This window comes from Lotus japonicus, chromosome 5 (assembly GCF_012489685.1).
Source record: "Lotus japonicus ecotype B-129 chromosome 5, LjGifu_v1.2".
Taxonomy (NCBI): domain Eukaryota; kingdom Viridiplantae; phylum Streptophyta; class Magnoliopsida; order Fabales; family Fabaceae; genus Lotus; species Lotus japonicus.
Genome location: NC_080045.1, coordinates 59066749 through 59088824, shown reverse-complemented (window position 1 = coordinate 59088824; position 22076 = coordinate 59066749). Strand labels below are relative to the sequence as shown.

At 36.0% G+C, this 22076-nt stretch overlaps 3 protein-coding genes across 6 annotated transcripts; all 3 read right to left on the bottom strand.

The window, feature by feature from the left end:
* Positions 1-89: 89 nt before the first annotated feature.
* On the bottom strand, positions 90-1418 carry LOC130717773 (uncharacterized). The gene is made up of 2 exons (XM_057568136.1): positions 1205-1418; positions 90-586 (listed from the first exon to the last, which is right to left on the bottom strand). Exons 1-2 carry the CDS (start codon positions 1416-1418, stop codon positions 240-242), a joined length of 561 nt encoding a protein of 186 aa, XP_057424119.1. The 3' UTR covers positions 90-239.
* LOC130717772 (uncharacterized) lies at positions 1280-10967 on the bottom strand. Of its 4 annotated transcripts, none has more exons than XM_057568132.1 (4): positions 10237-10967; positions 8955-9824; positions 6220-7395; positions 1280-4392 (listed from the first exon to the last, which is right to left on the bottom strand). In XM_057568132.1, the coding sequence occupies exons 1-4, from the start codon at positions 10391-10393 to the stop codon at positions 1502-1504; spliced, it is 5094 nt and encodes a 1697-aa protein (XP_057424115.1). In that variant the 5' UTR covers positions 10394-10967; the 3' UTR covers positions 1280-1501. The 4 variants fall into 4 exon arrangements, with proteins under 4 accessions (XP_057424115.1, XP_057424116.1, XP_057424117.1 ...); XM_057568133.1 differs by having other exon boundaries at positions 1280-4389; XM_057568134.1 differs by having other exon boundaries at positions 6220-7374.
* Positions 10968-14319: 3352 nt separating this feature from the next.
* LOC130719879 (uncharacterized) lies at positions 14320-15705 on the bottom strand. Its single transcript, XM_057570478.1, has one exon. The coding sequence runs from the start codon at positions 15703-15705 to the stop codon at positions 14320-14322; it is 1386 nt and encodes a 461-aa protein (XP_057426461.1).
* Positions 15706-22076: the final 6371 nt, after the last annotated feature.

The window sequence follows — 22076 nt, the reverse complement described above, 5'->3', positions numbered from 1 at the left end:
GATTTGACAAAATACCACAATAAGTTAATGAACAAATAAAAAATTGCTACTTTTTGTCAACACACAACTATTGTCATGGATGAACTACTTTGATGTGACAAACTCTTCTTCAATTAAATATGTCTCCTAGAGTACAATAGCATATCTTGTGTGCACACAAACGGTGTTGAAGATAGAATATGATTACTTTATTTTATCTCACTCTTATTCTGCCCACCAAACATATCCATATCCTTAATTTAACTTCTAACAAACATCCTAATAACTTGATAGTACCAATAGCTTAAGGGGTAAAATGCAGTTTGAGAATTCACCAAACTGTCCAAACATATTCCCTTAACATAATGGCACATAAAGCACAAACAATATTTTTTCAATTGTAGCAACATCAAAGCCAAACCTGCTAATAACTTGATAACACCATTACTCTTAGGGGAGATTGTTCTCCCCCTACATAAGGAGGCATGTGGAGTAGTAGTAAAGCCATTGATTGGTGCAGTCCCTGTGAAAAACCATGCCTGCATGGTTTCAACTAAGATGTTTTCATCACCCCCAGCTTCTCCAAAAACAACGCAGATTATGTGTGCTACAAGGACAACAACAACAAGAAAAGCCATGGATGAGGACTGAGGAGCCTCTTCATCACAGAGTATCACTCACTCTTAGCTTCCACTATCACCACTACCCATATTTATTGAATGAGTGAGAAGAAAGCAAGCAAGGTTTAGATAATTAAATAAAATCATAATTCCATGCAAAACAAGTTGAGCAGTATAGAGAAAGCTACCAAAGTCCTACTCATCCCACAAAGCATACAAGCCCACGCAAAAGTACAATAACCAAAGGGTAGGGGCGACAAGAACAAGAAGTTGTGTTAGATCTGTCAGCACACATTTCAAAGCAGTTTAATAGTGTTGTTTTGACAATTCATCCCCCCGTTCATGTCACTTGAATGATTGTGCTGTACTGCTTTAAGCCAATTTGAACATAAATACACACACATAGAAGACCAAACACTTAAAAAAAAACATAGAAGACCAATCCAGTCTAAAACTACTGAAATTAAAAGCTATGGCATCATTCTTCTATTTGTGTTACAAACATACTAGAAAGAATAAAAGAAACTAAAGTAGCCATATTGAAGAACATACCAAGCCCCTCAATTATCTCAAAAAATCAAATATAGAGAATACTGAATCGGTACCTCGAAGTGAATCGTCAAAACTTGGATCAAATATCCAGGTGATTGTAAGAATAAGCAATGAACGTGATATCCAGATGCAATGGTAATGGCAAAAGCCCCTCCTAACTTTTTGAGAGATTATTTCTGTATTTTCATCAAATACAACAAAATACAAAGCTGCTGCCATATTACATGCACCTAATACTTTACGGAAAAAAAAAGGCTTGTGAACCATTAAATCAACCCTACACTATTGAGCAATTAACGTAAACTATAATACAGGACGCGACAAACGATATTTGCCGCTCAGCACATCTACTACCTTCCTAAGTCTCCTTTCCCTCCCCAAGATTCATCCTCTCTTGTGATGCTCCCGGTCTGACCACCATACTTGTCAGAATTGGTATAGTGCATTTTGATTGCTGCCACAGGATCCGAGACACCACTGCAAGATCCTCCAACAAGAATCCCAGGTCTTCCAACACCATTCATTCCAATCACTCCCCTCCCCTGCTGCTGTAAACTAGAGATTGTTTCAAAACCATTTCTTCTCTGCATATCAGTGAATACATCTTGGCAGTGCTTGACATCTCTACTTCTGAACATTTGATAATCAATCACAGCATTGCTGCCATTGATGTCTCTAGTTGTAAAAGCAGATGCTCCATTCAGGTGCCGTTCATTATTCTTAGCAAATGTCTGCAATGACTGGTGCTCCAACATGGCAGAAGATGCAGGATAATTACTAAAAGCAGCAGGATATTTTGCTAGCAAGATGGTCGAATCGGGCAATGCTGAGAGACCGGTCTGTATTCTGTTCCCATCCCAAAAACCATAACTCCTCATGGGAACGTTTTCAAGGCCAAGATAATCATTATGGTCATTTCGGTCAAACTTCAAAATTTTCAAATGTCCATCAGTGTTATGGTGGCCAGAAAATTTCAGACTAGAAGACTTGTTGCTTAACTTAGGATGATGGGTACCGTTTTCTTCAATTCCCTTGGTAGTCAAATTTGGCTTCTGAGTGGATGAAGGATTGGTTAGTATTTTTCCAAAAAGCTTCACATCACCATTTCTGGATGCCTTTTCTGAATCTGAAGGACGCCGTAATGTTGTTTTGAAATGATCATCAGCCTGTTCAATCTTTTGGGACAGAAGAGGCAACTCAGTTGCTGAACCGCTGCAATTCATATTCACGTTCACTTCCTTCTTAATGGGCACTTGTAAGGGATAGCCCTGCAGGATACTAGCCATAAGATGGTTCCCAGGAAGAGGAAGCTGATGATCACCATTGCTAATGGGGTTATGACAATGCATATCTCTAATTCCCTGAATGTCAGAAGTAGAGGACAGTTGAACTTGACTAGCTGCTTTCTCAGATTGAACATCAGCAGCAGCATTTTGCAACAATGAATTTGCAGTTGGATGAAATTCCTTCAAAGATAATGCTGAGATAGGAGGCTTTCCAACAAAGACATGCTTATTTTCACTATCGAAACACAATCCTGAATAAGAACTGCCCACAGATGAGAGTGAGACATTTAGTGAAGTGCTTGAATCTTGCACAGAGCTTTTCAATTCAACCACACCTGTATTAGCTTCATGTTTATCATCTCTGTCATCAAAACAATGGGGTGACAACACTCTCTGTGTCTTCAATTTATTTCCAAGACCCCCCAAAGAAACCTCAGAGGTTAGTCTATCTGCGGGTACAGAATTACACTCGCGCAGTTCAACAACCTCTGGAGCAGAAATCAATTCTGCACCTCCCAATTTATTTGCTCTTTCTTTTCCGCCTTCTATGCTACCAGACATAATCATAGCTGCTCGCTCACTAACTGAGGCAGACTTATCAGGACTTGCCAAGACAACTTCACTATCATCATCAGAGCCCAGTTTGGATTCCACCTTAATTGCACAAGCATCAGAAATCAAATTTATGTCTTCAAGATCTACAGCTGTCAAATTATTTTCCTTTGATTCATTCAATTCAGCAGACAGGTTCCTAGGTTCGACAGGGTTGGATTCATCATGGAATGCATTCATAGAAGGCAGATCCTCATCTGTTTTAGTGCCAGACTTATCAGTGCCTACTGCTGAGCCTGTCTCAACAACACACGCATCATCTGTGTCACTACCTCCACCATTTGCATCATCATTCCCTAAAGACCTGCCATTTCCAGGTATAGGGTGCATGAGGTCTAACCTAAGGCATTTCCGAGCCTTGCTGAAGAAAACTTTGCACTGTTCTTGGGATTTCGTTCCCACACACCGTGCTATCTTTGCAAAATCCTTACCAAAAGATGATACAGCCTGAAGTAAAGCTGCCTTCTCATCATCTGTCCAATCGGAAAGATCCATTTCATCCGAGCTCTGATCTGAACAAGTCTCGTCCTCAACATTCTGAGTAACATCAGGTGTCAAGGGTTTTCTGCACAAAGGATTAGCTTTCAAGAACTTCCTATCCGTGTTGCCATCTACAGGATCAACTGAACTTGTGATGCAGGAACTCATGGCCTCAGATGAAAGAGAGCCACATATACCAGCCAATACATCAGCTGCAGCAGCAGTCTCTCTTTCATCCCCATGAATGTCAAAACTGCTTGATCTATCTATGAAGCTGTCTTCACCCTTAGATTTTTTTACATTGCCATATCCCCCCAAAAGGAAACTTCTTGAACGCATTTTTTTATTGCCTGACATACCGTCTGCCATCACTGAAGCTGCACTCAAAATCTCAAGCGATGCAGCATTAACTTCACGATTCCATTTTTTACCTGATGCCACCAAACTTGTTTTAGCTGAAAATGACTTTCCTAGCTTACAAAGACCTTCCTTCTTAAGCTTCACAAAACAATCAGATTTATGGTTCTTGTAGTAGAATTCAACACAATCAGCAGTTGTCTTGTGGTCAAGGAAAGAAGCGATTTTCCGAAAATCTTTTCCCAAGGCAGCAAATTTCTCCAAGAAAATTTCTCTCTCCTCAGATGTCCATGGATTGATCATAGCCTTTTCTTTCTCCACAGCCAACGGATCTTCAACCAGCCCATTACTAGATATGAACTTTGAAATCAGCTTCTCCTTTTCATCCAAAATCAATGCTGGCATCTTCAGGGCGTTTCTCTGAGCTTTGACTTGGGATTCTGAAAGCAGCGTGCTTGTAAAATTAATTATCTCTGATGTTGGGACCATGCTTAGATGATTTCCTGCTGCAGACCGAAAAGAAAGACAAAAGTGAAGCTTAAACATCATCACAACGAAAGGGCCAAATAAATCATGAACGGAACAACTAGAAAATATAATGGTATACATGAACATAAAACATCTAAGAAAACAGTTAGGCATTATATATAATTTGTGTGGCAGGAAAAAAAGAAGCAAATACTCCTGAAATTGTTAGAGATGATTATAAATTTATCATAAAATAAATTCATATTCAATAAATCAAAATTGCGTCTACCATGCAACAACTTTTCATGACAAAATTTAGAATTCAACCTACCCCCAACAAGTCACCTAGTCAGCAAATACCAGGCAAGAAATTTGCAAATAAAATTGAACATGAATGTTAATACATGACCATGAAAGGTAATGTCAAACAACATTTAAATAAACCAGTCCAGGAGAAAAGCCAATGAAGAAGCCAGCGCATACAAAGGTCAAGTATCAACTACAGAAAGCAGCAGCTAGCTATATACACCATGACCAGATACAAGTAGTGCAATGACATATTCGCATCTAATCATCTAGTACGGTCCCAAGTCCAATGTCAAAAAATGCATGCCACATATAGGTTCATCTTACAATATTGCAGCAGTTAAACTAGCTAAACATCATCTCATTAACTACAGCGAGGAATCATATCTAGTGTCTACAAGCCAATCCTTGTTCAAACAAAATAAAGTGTAGGCTCAAACCAAAGCAAGGCTGGTTGAAACCAAAAACTATTGGAAACAAACCAGACCAACAAAAAAAAACCAAATCAAACATGAATTTGACCGATCCTTTGTTCAACCCTAATGGTAGAAATCTCGATGAAAGATTCTCTTCTTATCATCATTTGAAACACAGTTTGAGACCAGGTTATTTCGTCAACAATACAATCCCTTCATTTATAAAAAACTTATTGCTAAGCATCTACCAAGATACATTAATTTATAAGTTTCACAAGGCATAAAAATGTACATCAGCATTCGAAGAGGCTATTTATCTTCACAAGAAAAAAATAGGATACTAAAGACCAGACTATCATCACCCCATGATAGGGTTGTTGACCATAGGGAACTACTTTATTTTAATTATATATTTTGTAAAAGAATAAATTTGATAAATGACTACAAAATTGTGGATCCTCATCAAACCAAGCAGGGGGGATAATAAAGCTCATCTTAAAACTCTGGCATATTTGCCAAAGAAGAAAACATCAGAGAGTCCATGCATTGAACACCAAACAAGCATAATGTAAACAATTTTTACACAACAACTCAAGGTACAAATTACTGACCCCCCATGGATATAAGATCAAATTTAAAAGGATTCTCAAAGTTCTTATTTGCTTAGAGGCCGCATACATATTTAACATATACAAACTTCTTTTTCTTCACTAACTACAACATGCCATTATTTCTTTTAAGTCTTATCAGTAAACACTTGAACACAAAACTCAACTAAACTGCTACCTCCATCCCCAAAACACGTGGTATCAACATAATGCTGCAATAATCAAATATGAATTTTAAAGCGTGTCAAACACTAAAGAAGGTTCACAAAAAAAAATTGGAAACAACAAAGAAATCCAATTGACTTATAATCATTTTAAGACCCCCCCCCCCCAACACGGACATAATAAAGGTTATAAAATCATCATGGGTTGCTTTTGTCAAAATCCAAACCTAAAATAGAAAAGTAATCAGTTTTTTTTTAAACAAGCATCAATTGCGATATAATGTCATTATGTCCTAGCTGACCTAATTATGCAAAGACAACACAAAATCACTGGCTTAGTTGAAAGAAATAACTGATATAAATATTCATACCAGGGGAAGTAAAACGTGACCGGATGGAGGACCGATTCTTCTGATTGCCATTATAGGTAGTTCGCACACTAAGTTCATTTTTCTTGTGAGATTTTTGGCGGCATTTCTTCATAGACAGTAAGCGCATATCTTCTTTCCACACATGATGCAGGGCTTTGAACTTAAGTGCGATAACTCTCTCCTTAAATCTTGCAAACTGCTTTTTCTCAGCAATTTTTTCCACAATTAATCCACCAGTGCATGAGCCGTTGTTAGCCCCCACATTATCAATCTTACAACATTCTTTGGGCAATAACTTAGCAAATGCATCATGTGCTCTGTCAGCAATTTCTTTATTTGAAGAAATAATTGTATTGTAAATATCCTCCGAGCTATAACTTAAGCTTGCTCCAGAGGAAGCATCCAAGCTAACCTTCACCTCCATAGAAGTATTGCTATCACCACAAGCAGATACACTAGCATTTCTCCTAGTAGTACAAGGGACTAAGGATTTTACGGCTGCAGACTGACGAGCATTCAAATCTGCAGAGAAGTTATCATATCCCCTGGCTTCACATGACGAAACTGCTTTAATCAAAGGCAGAGGCTCAACAAATTTAGAAGTTGCTGTTCCAGGACTATCAATATCCTCTTCATTGGCATTTTCATGAATACTATGTAAATTATTAGACTGAGGCATCTTCTCTACATCGGGCTCATCAGAAGAAACAATTTTCAAGGGTACTGGCCGAGTGACCTTATTGACTCCAGCAAGATCTTCACAAAAAATTTCATTGTTACCGACCACCTGTGAGCCCGGTGCTGGTGGACATTTATCACCAGGTTCAGATTTAAGAGACTTGAGTTCATTTTCAAGCGAATCAATTTCAGTTTCAGTCATCTCCAATACCTTCGAAATGTCAGCTTTCCATATCAGCAACTTATTAATTGCACTGGACCTCCCTAAACCAGAATCCACAGAACTGGGATCATCAGATTGTACCAAATCAACAATTGAAGACCCCAAATTATTCAAGGAATAAATATCCAAGTTATGTAAGTTAAAAGAGAACTTCTGCAGATGATTCTGGGACCCAGGAGCAGGCGAACCAGTCAAATTACTAAAATCACTGTCCACGTTTGCACTCTTGCTGAATAATTTATCATCCACACCTGCTACAAGGCTGAAGTTAGGTTCTGGCATAGAAGCAATACATAAAAGAAAATATAAGTAGTATATATAATACAACAATAACACTACCATTACAGAATATTTGAGGAAAAACCTTAATTGGTATTTCTCATATAAACTAAGGGAAATATGACCATGCCAAAATAAGAGTAAAAAGTATCAACAGACAAAAAAAGATGCTATACATAAATGTAGGAAATCCTGTCAAAACTCTACATATTTCTAATTAGGGATGATGGGATGAATAACCTAAAAAGGTGGTTAGCACATAGCAGTGTTCCAGGAGACCAGGATAGTAAATATATTGACTTGATTATAACTTTTATGGATAACTCATCTAGAATGAGAAATATGTTCATAGCAGATATCCTGAATTACAAGTTCCAATGGATACTCTAACTAAAGTAAGGACATAATAAAAGTTCAGGGAGCAGTATCTCAATATCAGTGGAAAAATTAAGATAACAATACAACTGTCAAAATGATAATTCTAGTGAACACTGATAAATCAAGGATAGATGCCCAAAACAGTTTTTTTGCTGATTAATACTTAAGACTATAGTTCCTCTTCATTTCAATTTAGTTCTCTAAGTTCTTCCTTTTCAAAGTTATCACACTTGCAAATGTTTACAAACTAGTCCCAAACACCGTCATTTCAGCCTATTGGATAATTTGAAGTAAAAAAGAGGATCTAAATGAGCATTTCCCAAACAAAAAGCATGCTAATGGAATTTTGTACCAATGGGACATTTTATTGAAAAAAGAAGAACGTGAAGAAGTATCTATAGGAAAGTTCTACAGAACAAAGAAGCAGACAAAGGAGCATCCACCAGACAAAGAAACACTTGCTGAGTTGACCAACTAATGGAATTAATTGTAACAGCAGGAATTAGTTTGAAGACATTTTGTAAAAGAAGAAATAATGAATGAATTAACGCTTTCTAATTAACGGAGAAATTCATTAAGACAAAGATAAGAAAGACCCAAAAAATTAAGAGAAGGAAAACAAACAAAAAATGAATGATTACAATGAATGAGGAGGATAAGAGGTCGCCCTTAAAGTTAAAAATGAGCACAAACATAAGAGAACTGAACTATGAAAACATCAATGAAGCAATTTAGTTATTTTGTGAAAAAGGAAACAATCCATCACCACAAGAGATGATGATTACAAAGAATTAAGAGTGTCAGAAAATATCCGAAAAAGTAAAACAAAAACATAAACAAAAGAGTGCAAAGGAGCATCAAGGAAGCAAGCTATCCGCAATCCAGTTTTAAAATTACAACGAAAAAGTAGTAAAGAATAATTACACACGAACAGAATTGCCTTTCTAATATCTGACTACTATCTCACCACAATTCTATGTGAAAAGCCATGATAAACACATAAATATCACATTCACCGTAATCCTATAATATATATGATACCAGAATATGTTAACCATGCTAAATAAGATATTACTTCAATATCAAAAGTGAACACTTCTACAAATCAAATTGCCATTTTATTCTTATATCTATCACTGAAGGATTTCAAACAATAACAAAATGTCTCAAAACATACCTGGTGAGGAACTGCAGGCAACAGAAGATGGCGTTGCAGGAGATGCACAGTCTGAAAACCCAGTAAGTTTTGGGCTTTTATCTACTAAGTTGGGACTGAAGACATTACAAGGTTCCATATTACTAGTAGACGAGACAGGGCCATCTTTGTTAACACTTAATTCAGGCCCCTCAACTTTTTTCTTCTCATACTTTGCAAGTCCTTCACCCCAACCTAGCCTAGGCTTTTTTCTAGAAGTTGTATCTTCAGATGGCGCAGAAGATGTCACACGTGCAGTAGCAGCTTCCCCTGAATGCGACTTACTAGCAGTTGCATTTTTCGGTTGCAATTCAGCCTTCACTTCATAGGAATCCGCCCCTCCCATGCTCCTTGAGCTACTTGTGTGGCTAAAACCCGAGGCTCGAGAAGACAAGCTTCCAGAACGGGTCCATTTAAGTGGCTTCCAGTCAGCTGCACCGAGAGAATTCTCCCTATCACATCTGGGGCCTGTTCCCGTCCCATTGAAACCACCCATCTTATCATTCTGGTCTTTCAAGTGATGCTGATCCCAAGAGTTATTCGCAAAATCAGAATGTGGATGAGAGGAATGCGCTAGGGTATCGTCAACTGACCTCTGGTCATTATTCACATCTGGTGGCCTCCTGGAAAAATTCTGAGAGCCATTAGAGTTTTCCCATGAGTGTCCTCTCCAATCTCTCGGCCCAGAGGAACCTCTATTTTCCCTGCTACCGCTCCTGCCATATTTTCCATCACCACGTGAGATCGATGGCCGACTATCTTCCTCCACCATCTTGTCGCCGGACCGAGAACCCGCGTACCCATGGCCAGATTCCTCGGAAAACAGGTGCCAACCACCCTGCTTACCATGACCTTCAGAAAATATTTAAACAAAAAAGGAAAATAGAAAAAATCAACACAAGCAAGGTATATATTCTCACACCCACAAAAGAAAAGGGAAGGCATAAAAAGAGAACATCGAAATCTTGCGAAAAACTCATCTTCCTTAGGGTTTCAAAAGCATTACGATAACAACTACAGGCACAGATCTTCTCAGAACCAACACCATCAATATATCAAATACCCAAAAGAAAAATAAACCAAATCATAAACCACTATTCATCTCCCAGAAAACAATGATGATGGTGATGATGATGATAACAATTGAAGACAGGAAAACAAAACTGAATGAAAAACCAGCGAAATTTCTCTTGTTTGCTAGCTAAATCAAAACGCATATAATCAAAAACCTAAATAATCAAAGAGCAGAAGGATTCAAACTCACCAGGCGGTCTGCGAAACTCGGCCGATCCCCAGCGGTGGAAGTCCCGGTGATGAGAAGAATCTCTCCATCTCGCGACGGACCCAACCGACTCGGACCTCTCGTGCTTCCTCTCCTTGAAGAAGTCCTTTCGATCCCAAGGCAATGGTTCAGGCGGCATCAAAAATCAACCCAATAGCATGGGCAGCCACAGCATAGACCAGCAAAAACCGTATTCACCGCTCAAACGCAGCACGCAAAACAACACCACAACCGCACCGCTCCAGATCCCGCGGCACCGCCAAAATCAAAACAACGCGGCAAATCTAGGGTTCGCAGAGCTGAAACAACCAACGCCGCCCGCAGATCGAGCAAGAAACCGCACGCGGCAGCACAAATTAGCCGCGCCGCACGCCAATCTAGGGCTTCCGCGCAGCACCAGGACGAAAAACGCCACCGGGAGGACAAAACCTGCCGATTTCACAAGAGGAAACAAACGGAGGGGAAGAATTTCAAAGGCGGCGAATCAGATCGAAGAGCGACGCCATGAACAGTGAGGAAGGAGAAACCGTGGATTGTTGAAGGTGAAATTGGTGTGTATGGAGCTTGAACACTGTGTTTGTGTTGTGATGTGTGAGATTTTCTGAGAAACTCTGAAAATTTTCTCGGCGATTTTCTATCCTTTTCTTGGTGGTGGAGAATGGCGAGAAAGTAAGAACGTGAAACGATAAGGGACAAAGAGAACCTTGAGATAGAGAGAGAAAGAGTAGAAGCGGATCTCAACGCTTCTTATAAAACCGAATTTCAAACTCCCTTCGAATCCGCAATTGTTTATTTCTTTATTTTATTTTATTGTTTTTCGTTTTCGTATCTTTTACTTTTTTTTAATTTGATTATGATTTTTTTTACGTCTATCAATCAGCTTTTCCTTGTGAGTTTGGCCTTCTTGGGTCATCAGAAGGCCCATTGTTTAGGCCGTTATTTACGGGAGCTGTAAAGTTTCTCCACTTTGACTATATTGCCCCTATATTTTTTTTTCCAAATGAAAAAAATTCGGGTGGGTTCGGTTTTAGTCACTACCACAGTTGCTAACAACTTTTTGAAAAATGAAAATCATAAGAAATTTAAACTGAGAGTACAAATTGTTGGAGAAAATAGAGAAATAACGTGAAAGAGTAGAGAGAGATTGAGGGAAAATATATTATTGACTTAATTGACTTAATTAAAACTGAAAGCAATACATGTCTTATATAAAAGACCTAACTTACTAGAAGATAACTAAAAGATAACTTCTTATCATAATAACTAAATCAGTTAATATCTTTTATTCTAGCCTCTATCTAATAGCACTATATCACTATCTATTAGCTAGATTTAATATTTGAATTAATATCCACAATACTCCCCCTTAATTCAAATACCCAAGAGATAGTACACCTATCTCTTTCCTTAAGATCACAAATCTTTCAGTCTTCAAAGGCTTGGTGAAGATATCTGCCTTCTGCTCATCAGTGGGGCAGTACACCAGCTCCAGCTTCCCTCCATTCACCTGTTCACGCAGAAAGTGAAATCTGACTTCAATGTGCTTACTTCTTCCATGAGAAATTGGATTTTTAGCAAGACTAATCGCTGAGATGTTGTCAACCATCAGCTCCATTGGCTTCTTAGTCACAAAACTCATTTCTTTTAACAGTTCTTCAAGCCAAACAGCCTGGCAGGCAGCAAAGGACCCTGCTATGTATTCAGCTTCACATGAGGAAAGAGCTATGACAGGTTGCTTCTTTGAGGTCCAAGAGATTGGAGCTCCATGCAGCTGAAACAAGTACCCAGAAGTACTTTTCCTGTCATCCAAGTCGCCACTATAGTCAGAATCTGTGTAGCCAACCAGTTCCAGCTCCTTTCCAAGCTTCTTCTGCCTTGGAAACAATATTCCATAATCTGTAGTACCCTGCAGATACCGCAAAATTCTTTTGGCAGCAGCCAAATGTGATTTCTTAGGTCCACACATGAACTTGCTGATGAGTCCTACACCATAGGAAATATCAGGCCTTGAGTTGCACAAAAATCTGAGTGAACCAACAAGTTGCTTGTACAGAGATGCATCAACATCCCCTTCATCATCCCTCCTCAACTTGATATTCACTTCAGATGGAGTTGTTACTGGATGACAATTCCCCATGTTGAACCTCTTCAGTATGTCTTTGATGTACTTCTGCTGGTACATGAAAATTCCTGCTGCAGTATACTCGAATTGCATGCCCAGGAAGTAACTCAGCTTTCCTAAATCTGACATCTCAAATTCAGACTTCAGAATCTGCTTCAGCTCATCAAGTTCTTTAGGATCTGACCCAGTTATCAACAAATCATCTACATATAGACAGATGAGTAGCGAACCAGTGTCTCCATGACTCTTTCTGACATACACACCATACTCCACAGAGCACCTATGAAATTTGAGTTGAAGGAGGAAACCATCAATTCTCTTATTCCATGCTTGCGGGGCCTGCTTCAAGCCATATAAGGCTTTGCTGAGCTTGAAAACCATGTTCTCTTTTCCTTGTATCTCAAATCCAGGAGGCTGACTCACATAAACCTCTACTTCCAAAGGTCCATTCAGAAATGCAGATTTCACATCAAGCTGAAAAATAGGCCAGTTTCTCGCACTAGCAATGGAAACCACTAGTCTTATGGTTTCTATCCTTGCCACCGATGCGAAAACCTCAGAATAATCCAGCCCAGGTTTCTGTAGAAAACCTCTAGCCACAAGCCTTGCCTTGTGCCTAGCAATAGAACCATCAGGATTTAACTTCTGTTTGAACACCCATTTAACCCCAATTTTGTGCTTATTTGGAGGTAAATGGACCAGAGACCAGGTCTGATTTTTCTCAATTGCTTTCAACTCATCAATCATAGCAGCCTTCCAAACTGGTTTCGCAAGAGCTTCCTCCACATGCAATGGCTCAGCGTCAGCCATCAAAGCAAAGTGAATCAGATCGCCTTCATCATTAACTGCATGGTCAGGGACTTCTGATACTCACTATATCTTTCAGGTCTATTCCTCTGCCTTTGAGGTCTTGAAACATAGTTTGCAGAACCATCTGAATCAGCCTGATCATCATGTGGTAAAGCCTCATAATTAGTTTGGTGGACATGTGATAAAGGTGCAGAATTACTGTTCTCACCCAGAACATCAAGTCCAAATCTTCTAAGACTGCTTTTGTTCTCCTTCCAGTCCCAGTGCTCTTTGTCAAGCACCATGACATCTCTGCTGAAAGTCATCTTCTTTCTTGCTGGATCATACAGCTTGTACGCACCAGTTGGATGATATCCAACTAAGATCATTGCTTCACTCTTGTCTTGTAGCTTGCTTCTCCTTTGATCTGGAACGTGCTTATAACAAAGTGAACCAAAAATCCTCAAATGACTAACCTTGGGTTTACTTCCAGTCCAAATTTCCTCAGGAACCTGTTCTGGAAGCCTCTTTGTTGGACATCTGTTAAGAATATAAGCAGCTACTGCCACTGCTTCTCCCCAAAAACTCTGAGGCAAAAATTTCTCCTTCAGCATGCTCCTTGTCATGTTGAGGATGGTTCTGTTTCTTCTCTCTGCTAGACCATTGTGTTGTGGGGTATAAGGGGCTGTAACTTCATGTTGCACACCACATTTCAAACAAAAATCAGCGAACTCCTTGGAAGTGTACTCTCCTCCTCCACCAGTTCTGAGTGTTTTAAGAAGCTTCCCACTTTGCCTTTCAACTGCAGCTTTAAAGTTCACAAATGTTGAGAATGCTTCACTCTTCTGCTTGATAAGATATACCCACAACATCCTGCTGTACTCATCAACAAAACTCATGAAATACTTGTTTCCTCCTAATGAAGGAACCTCAAATGGCCCACACAGATCAGAATGCACAACTTCTAGAATGTCTTTAGCTCTCATTCCTAGTTGTGACTGAAAAGAATTTCTGGTTTGTTTCCCAGCCATACAAACCTCACAAACTTTCTCAGGCAATGCAGTAACAGGCAAACCGGACACCATGTGTTTGACACCTAACTGATGCAAACTTTTAAAGTTCAAGTGACCATACCTGGAGTGCCAAGTCCAACATTATTCTTCAGGTTCTTGTGCAGCAAAACATTTAATTTCAGCAGCTTTCATATTGACCTGAAAGGTTTTGTTCTTTGTGAGATTAGCATTCAGAACTAGCCTTTCCTCAGGATCATACAGATGAAGCTTCCTATTCTTCGTGTCAAAGTTGTACCCTTTCTCCACTAGCTGACCAATACTCATCAAATTGCACTTTAACTCTGGAACATAGAAAACATCTTTGATAACCGCAGTCTTACCATTCCTCCTTGGAATGACTACATCTCCTTTCCCTTTTATCTGAAGTGTCCTGTTATCAGCAAATTTTACTCTGCCAGTCCTCGTCTTGTCCAGATCTACCAACCATTCATTGTGGCTGGTCATGTGATTGGAACAGCCTGAGTCTAGGTACCATATCTCATCAGTTTCAGCATTCACTGTTGAATTCATTGTTGTGACCATTAGCATTATAGGATCTTCATCAGAATCTTCCCTTGTTGCATAAGCTTCCTTGTCTGCATTCTTCTGCTGTTTTGGTTTACCAGCGCGACACTCATAGGAGTAGTGTCCCATCTTGTGACACTTGTAGCATTCAACATTCTTCTTATCAGTCTTCCTCTGATTGCCACCATTCTTTGCAGATTCACCTCTCCTTTTGGACGATTCTGGCTTGTCAGAATTACCTTGAGACCACTTTGACTTGTTGTCGGACTTTCCTTTGCCTGTCCACTTCTTCTTTTTGCCATCATGATTGTCCAGACCAACCTTCAAAGCTTGTTCTGCAACTTTCACAGAATTACGATCAGCAAGGCGCATCTCATGTGCTTCCAATGAACTCTGCAACTCTTCTATCTTCATGTTGTCCACATCTTTAGATTCCTCAATTGCCACTACGATGTAGTCAAATTTAGGAGCCAAGGACCTCATGATTTTCTCTATCACCATCACATCAGTGATCTTTTCTCCACAGCCCTTCATTAAATTGACAGTGGTTAGGATCTTGGTGAAGTATTCACCAACCTTTTCATTCTCCTCCATCTGAAGACCTTCATACTGTCTTCGAAGAGTTTGCAACTTTACCTTCTTTACCTTGTCACTGCCACTATGAACTTTCTGTATAATGTCCCACATCTCCTTTGCTGAAGATGCATTTGCTATTTTCTCAAAATGCGTATCATCAACGCATTGATGAATGAGAAACATCGCCTTACAATCCTTCTTCTTCATCTCGTTATGAAGAGTCTTCTGTTCTTCAATCATGTCTTGGGTCAGTGGTTGAAACCCATTCTCTATAACATCAAGAACATCTTGAAACCCAAATAGAACTTTCATCTGAGAATTCCATCGATCCCAATTCTTATCAGTTAGAATTGGAAGATTTACTCCGGGCAGATTGCTACTTGCCATCGTTAGGGTTTCAGTTTCTTGATCAAAATCAAGATTCACAGCGTGTAGGGAAGGAACCTCTGAAACTCGCAGCTTCCACCAATTTCAGAATCGCAGAATTACAATTCTGATGAAGGACGAGACTCGCAGAATCGCACTTCAACAAAACCGAGCCAAACAGATTTGAAAGACACAGTTTCACAGCAACCCTAAACCACCAAACCTATCACAGGCCTCGAAACTCGCAGCTTCGATCAGAGGTTGTGTTTGGCTCCGTTTAAACAAGATTGAAACACGCAGCTTCAATCTTCACGACCCGCAGGTCCAAGAATCGGAACGTGCTCTAGATACCAAGTTGTTGGAGAAAATAGAGAAATAACGTGAAAGAGTAGAGAGAGAGATTGAGGAAAAATATATTATTGACTTAATTAAAACTGAAAGCAATACATGACTTATATAAAAGACCTAACTTACTAGAAGATAACTAAAAGATAACTTCTTATCATAATAACTAAATCAGTTATTATCTTTTATTCTAGCCTCTATCTAATAGCACTATATCACTATCTATTAGCTAGATTTAATATTTGAATTAATATCCACAATACAAATTTAAAACTAAATTAAGATTTGAAAATTTTCTAAAACTTCTTTTTTGAAAATTCTAAAGCTTAAATTTAGAATTCACCTCAATTAAGATTCTAGTTCAGACTAATGATAGTGCTCAAAACAAAAATTACAGAAGTTCAGTCTTATAAATAGCGCAATTTGATACTCCGTACTGTGAAAAACTTTTCCCGCTAATGCTGGGAAACTAGGCTAGAGAAGTATGGTAGTTGAATTTGACAAATGAGCCCTTTAACCTTTTGTTTATTTTTATAAATTTGAAAATTATTTTTAAAGTGTGAAATTGTTTTTGACAGGTTAAAGTGTGAAATTTTGGTATCATATAACCAATTCTATTCTATACTATATATTATTTATGAAACAAAAAAGTGACAACTCTGATAAGTGTCTCAACCCCTCATTTTATGTCTTTCTTTATAAGCATTCTCTTACGTATTATAATTAGTTGGTAGATTTTTTTTTGTTACATCGGAAAATAATTAGTAGGTAGATGATGCCATATGTATATTTTCTGATTTTTTAGTAATTAAAAATATTAAATAATTCCATATTTTTGAAAAGTATTAATATTACATTTAATAGTTATTAATGACATTATAATAATAAACAAAAGTCAATTGTGACTTTTTTCGAAAATAACCATTGTGTTAATTTGACATTTAATGGTTTTTAATGACATTAGAATAATTAATAAAAGTCAATTTTGAGTTTTCTATTATTAGATGTATGCTCACAAAGTTTTTTTTAATGAATATGTTTATTTTTTATATTACAAATTAATATATTTTTGTACATCGGAAAGATAAATTGCCTCCGGCATGAATCGATTCATGGACCTCCCCCTACTCAACCCATGTCCTCCAACTCCTACCACTTGAGCTATCCTACATGGACAAACAAATTAATTTTTATGAATGTATGTTCATATTTTCTGATTTTTTTAGTAATTTAAATATTAAATAATTCTATATTTTTGAAAATGATTAATGTATTAATATTGCATTTAATAGTTATTAATGACATTGAAATAATTAACAAAAATCAATTGTGATTTTTTTTCAAAAATAACTATTGTATTAATTTGACATTTAATGGTTTTTAATGACATTATAACAATTAATAAAAGTCAATTATGACTTTTCTACCATTAAGATGTATGCTGACAATTGTTTTTAACCATTGTGTTTATTTTTTAGATTGAGTTAAAAAATGTTTATTTTTTATATTACAAAATATTAAAAAATTGAATATAGTATCTTACGTTCAAAATGATATCAAATATGCTATAAAAAATTGATATCAAATAGTTTTAAAGGATTGATTTAGAAATTAACTCAAAATTTTTTCATTTTCTGTTTTTGTTTATACATCTGGAAGATTAAAATGGTTTTGATATATTGATTCAAAGCGTAACAAATTAAGGGGGGAAATAGGGAATTAGAATGTAACTCAGATTAGAAAAAAACTTAAATAAGTGATATACATATTTAAAAAATAAAAAAGAGAGATAAAATATCAAAAGGTCGGATGTATGCTGACAAAGTACTATTATTTCATTCGTGTATGGCGCGGGATCAATACTAGTAACTAATAAATTTAAAAAAATTTAGACTTTACATGACAATTCGAATTATCGTCATGTACCTTCAGAAAACCTTCCATACTAAAAGCATCTCTAATGGGGGTTGCTTAATTCAGTTGTAGCACTTAAGCAACATTGCTTATTCATTAGAGCTACATGACCTGACAGTTTGGTTGCTTAAGTTTAAGCAATGGTTGCTTATTCTCTCTCTACTTATTTTTGTATTAAAAAATTATATTTTCTCTTTCATTCATGATCACTTTGAATAGTATCATGACCTTGAAATAATATAAATATGTTAGGTATAGTAAGATCCAACTATAAGTAAAATAAGCAACCGTGGCTGGAGCGAATTCTGCATGAGGGTCGTTTGATGGATAAGCTAATACAATACGATGTTAGCACAAAACAATGGATTAACTCATAATGTATTGTATAAGCTTATACAATCATGTCTATTACGACATACCTAACGAGTCCATATTTTATCATCTTACATTTTAAATTATTTAAGAGGGGTAGCTCAGTTGGCAACGCAGACTGATTGTGTGGAAAAAGCTCTCGAGCTCGATCCCCACACAATATACTTTGGGGGAGGAATGATGAGCCTTAACTGTGACTAAATCTCAAATCTGACATCATCCAAAGGGTGATCGGGTACCGAATGTTTAAAAAAAAACTTACATTTTAAATTTTACTTTTTAACATGACAAAAAATTATTTGACGTATGTGTTTTTTCCCGGCTCATGTGTTTTTAGCTAGGAAGGGAACATTTTTCCTTTTTTTTTATGTTTCAGATGATTAGCTAAAGTAGTAAGAGTTATAAGACATAAAGTTAACTCAAGTGGTAAAAGCTAGGAGACTCATGTAATTGGCTTTACCGAGCCTTATCTAAACAATATTTCCGTTTGGATGCAGACTATATAGTATTTATTGGAGTTTATTAAGTATATTTTTTTTAGTAGAAAAGTTTTGATAAATGGTTTTTAGTGTTTATCTAAACAGGCTCTAAATCATTGCATTAAAAAAAAATTAACCTCTTGCACATGTCGACAGTCCATCAACATCTTCAGGTTCTGACGCTAAAAAGTCGTAAGAACTGGATTAACTGACAAAAAAAACTTAATTTTAATTTCCAAAAGTTATTTTTGCCAATCAACACATCAGTGGCAGCGAAAACATACCTGACTGACTAACCTTCATCATTGAAAAGTGAAATCAGTAATCTGTCATTTGCACCATTCTCTCAACTTTTTCCCTTTATTTTTGCTCTTCCATTTGATGCCCTAATTAGCTGAGCATCAAGTAAACATTGAAGCGTTAGTCGTAATCTCCAATAAATACACTAACTATGATTCATTGAAGTGCTTAGATCCATGCCGTAAAACAAGGAGTTGACCTTGACAAACCTGAATCAGAGGACAATTAAATATTCCCAGACAGTAGCATAGCAATGAATGAATGAATAGATTATCTGTGTGTTGAAAAATAAGCACGAGTGTAGTGTAGTGTGTGTACTGTGTACTATAAAACCGAAATAGTAGAACCTTAACTTTTTGCAAGGGAAGATAACTCCAATACTCCATGGTGGTGATTCTCCATTGTTTTCACTTATTTGCTTCATCCTATAAAGCAAAATACTCTAGAACAACTTTAGACCTTGTTTTGATGATTTGATGAAGACCCCACAGCTTAAAGCACTGATTTTGGAACATAGGTTCAAATCAATTTGAGAAAAATGAAAACCAGACCAAATTCAGAACAGCAGTAACATCTCCAGTGAGGAATTTAATGCTACATTAAATATCTTTGCAGTTTTTGTCATTCAATTAATTTATCGGTTTAAATGGGGAAGGCTACTACTATATGAGATTGAACAAAATTAGGTGTATTACTACTTAAATGACCAGTTTAACCTTAAAACATTTGAAAACTACAAATGTGACATTACCTTTTTTTTCATACGTTGTTTTGTTTTCTCTGTATTTTTGCTCCCACGAAGCTACGCAAGCAGTATCGCGCACACGTGAGAGGGACGTATCGAATTGAGCAAAAGAAGAAACCATGTGTGGGCAGAGTGGCTGAGTGAGATGGATGTACCAAAGTTTTTCAAGCAACCATTCTCATATAAAATACATTCTCGATATATATATACTAGCAAGTAGCCCGTGCAATGCACGGGATTTTAATAAATTATTATTATTATTATATTTTGCAATATTTTTTAATTTTTTATTTTAATTTTTTTGTTGTTGCAAAGGAAATATTTTAAAATATTTATTTGAAATTGATGGTAAAAAATTAATAACTAACGTAGCATATGAAATACTATAGAATAATATTTAGACATTTATAAAATATAATGAATAGTATCATGGTTGTCAATTATGTGAATAATAACTTGCGAAGCCAAGTATTTGAGATTATGGCTGAAATTTTATTGTCTAGTGAGTTTCAAGGGGAAGAATGTCTACAAAAACTAACTCAATTAAATTTGTAAAGATTTTGCACTAAAAATAAGAATTTGAGAATTTTAAGCAAAATAAAAGCATAAGATGAATTTAATACTAATAATTTAAAAAGTTGATACTAAATCTGTTATTGAGGTTCTAAAATTACATATACAACTCTTGAAAGGGAAATATGCAATTTAACGTATCATCAAAGATAAAATTATTTTAATTATTTACTGTTTTTTTATAATTTACCAAATTAATTTTTTTTTAACAATTACCCATCACATTAAGCAAAGAATAAGTTGATTGACTTTGTTTTCTTATAATTTCATATTTAATAATTAGTAAAACAATTTTAAAAAACTAAAATAAATTACTTAATTATTTAATAATTTAACTTATAATATATGCACCTAATAGTGGGAAATATAAAAATGTGAGTGTACGTTAAAGGTAAAAACACAATATACATTAATTTTAAAATATTTCTATTAATTAAAATAATTAAAGCATATAAAAAATTGTTGTTAAAATTATTTTCCCTGAGTAAAGTTTATTTTAAATTAAAAAAAATCAAATATCAGATAATTTAATTCAAAATACGTAATAATCTTTGTTCATAAGCCTTATCGTGGACCATTTTCGCATGTCTATGAATTCTTTTAATGTATACAAAATATAAAATATTCCAAGGAATTAAAACCAAGGTCATTCTCATAAGAAAGTACACAAATCTTGTTGGCCACAATGACAATGGTCATATTATGAATGAATTACAACACACAATAGTCTTACAATTTAATAAAGTCTTTGAAAGCTTGAATTCCACTGAAGCATATTAACACCTAACAGTTGCAAAGTCTATATATATGGATTAGAAGAAGCTTGGACTATTGATGACGCATTAGCCAATACTTCCTTGGTTGAAGTCAAATTGTCTCTGTGATTCTGCAAGATTGTATATTTATTGAGATTTCATAATGGAGTGAACTATATAGAGAATGACAAACAGAAACATGTTTATAAAGATAAAGTTGTTGAATGGACTACATGGATCATTATAATTAACACTAGTGTTCTTTTTACCCGTGCGTTGCACGGGGAATATATTTATTGTATTTGATACATCGATCATATTTTAAATTATAAAAAAATTTAAGATACTAAAAATGTAAGAAAAATCTTAATGAAACAGATGATAAACACATATTAATCATGGAAATAAAAAGAATGTGTCTATTGTATTTGATACATCGATCATATTTTAAATTATAAAAAATTTAACATACTAAGAATGTAAGAACAATTATAATAAAGCAGATGATAAACACATATTAATCATGGAAAAAAAGAATGTGATAGTAGCACAAATTAAGGTTGTGAAAGATAAATCATAAAATATGACATCATTTTGTTTATTTGAAGTCATAAAATAGCAATATATCAGATTTTGTACAAAATTTACGAACCTTAAACCGACAAAAATAATTTTGCATAGATTTCAAATTAGCCAACATAGATTTGTTTTGGCAATAAATTTTAGGTGCAGAAATTTCTCCTCTCCATTTATAACCGAATGCATTCAGTTGGTATCCCATTTGATTTTATTTGAAATTTAACATAATATCAATCAATTAGTTTAGAATATAATGATTGTTTAAAAAAATATAGTGATACTTTTTATATAAAATAAAATCTCACGTTACATATACATAAAGAAATCTCT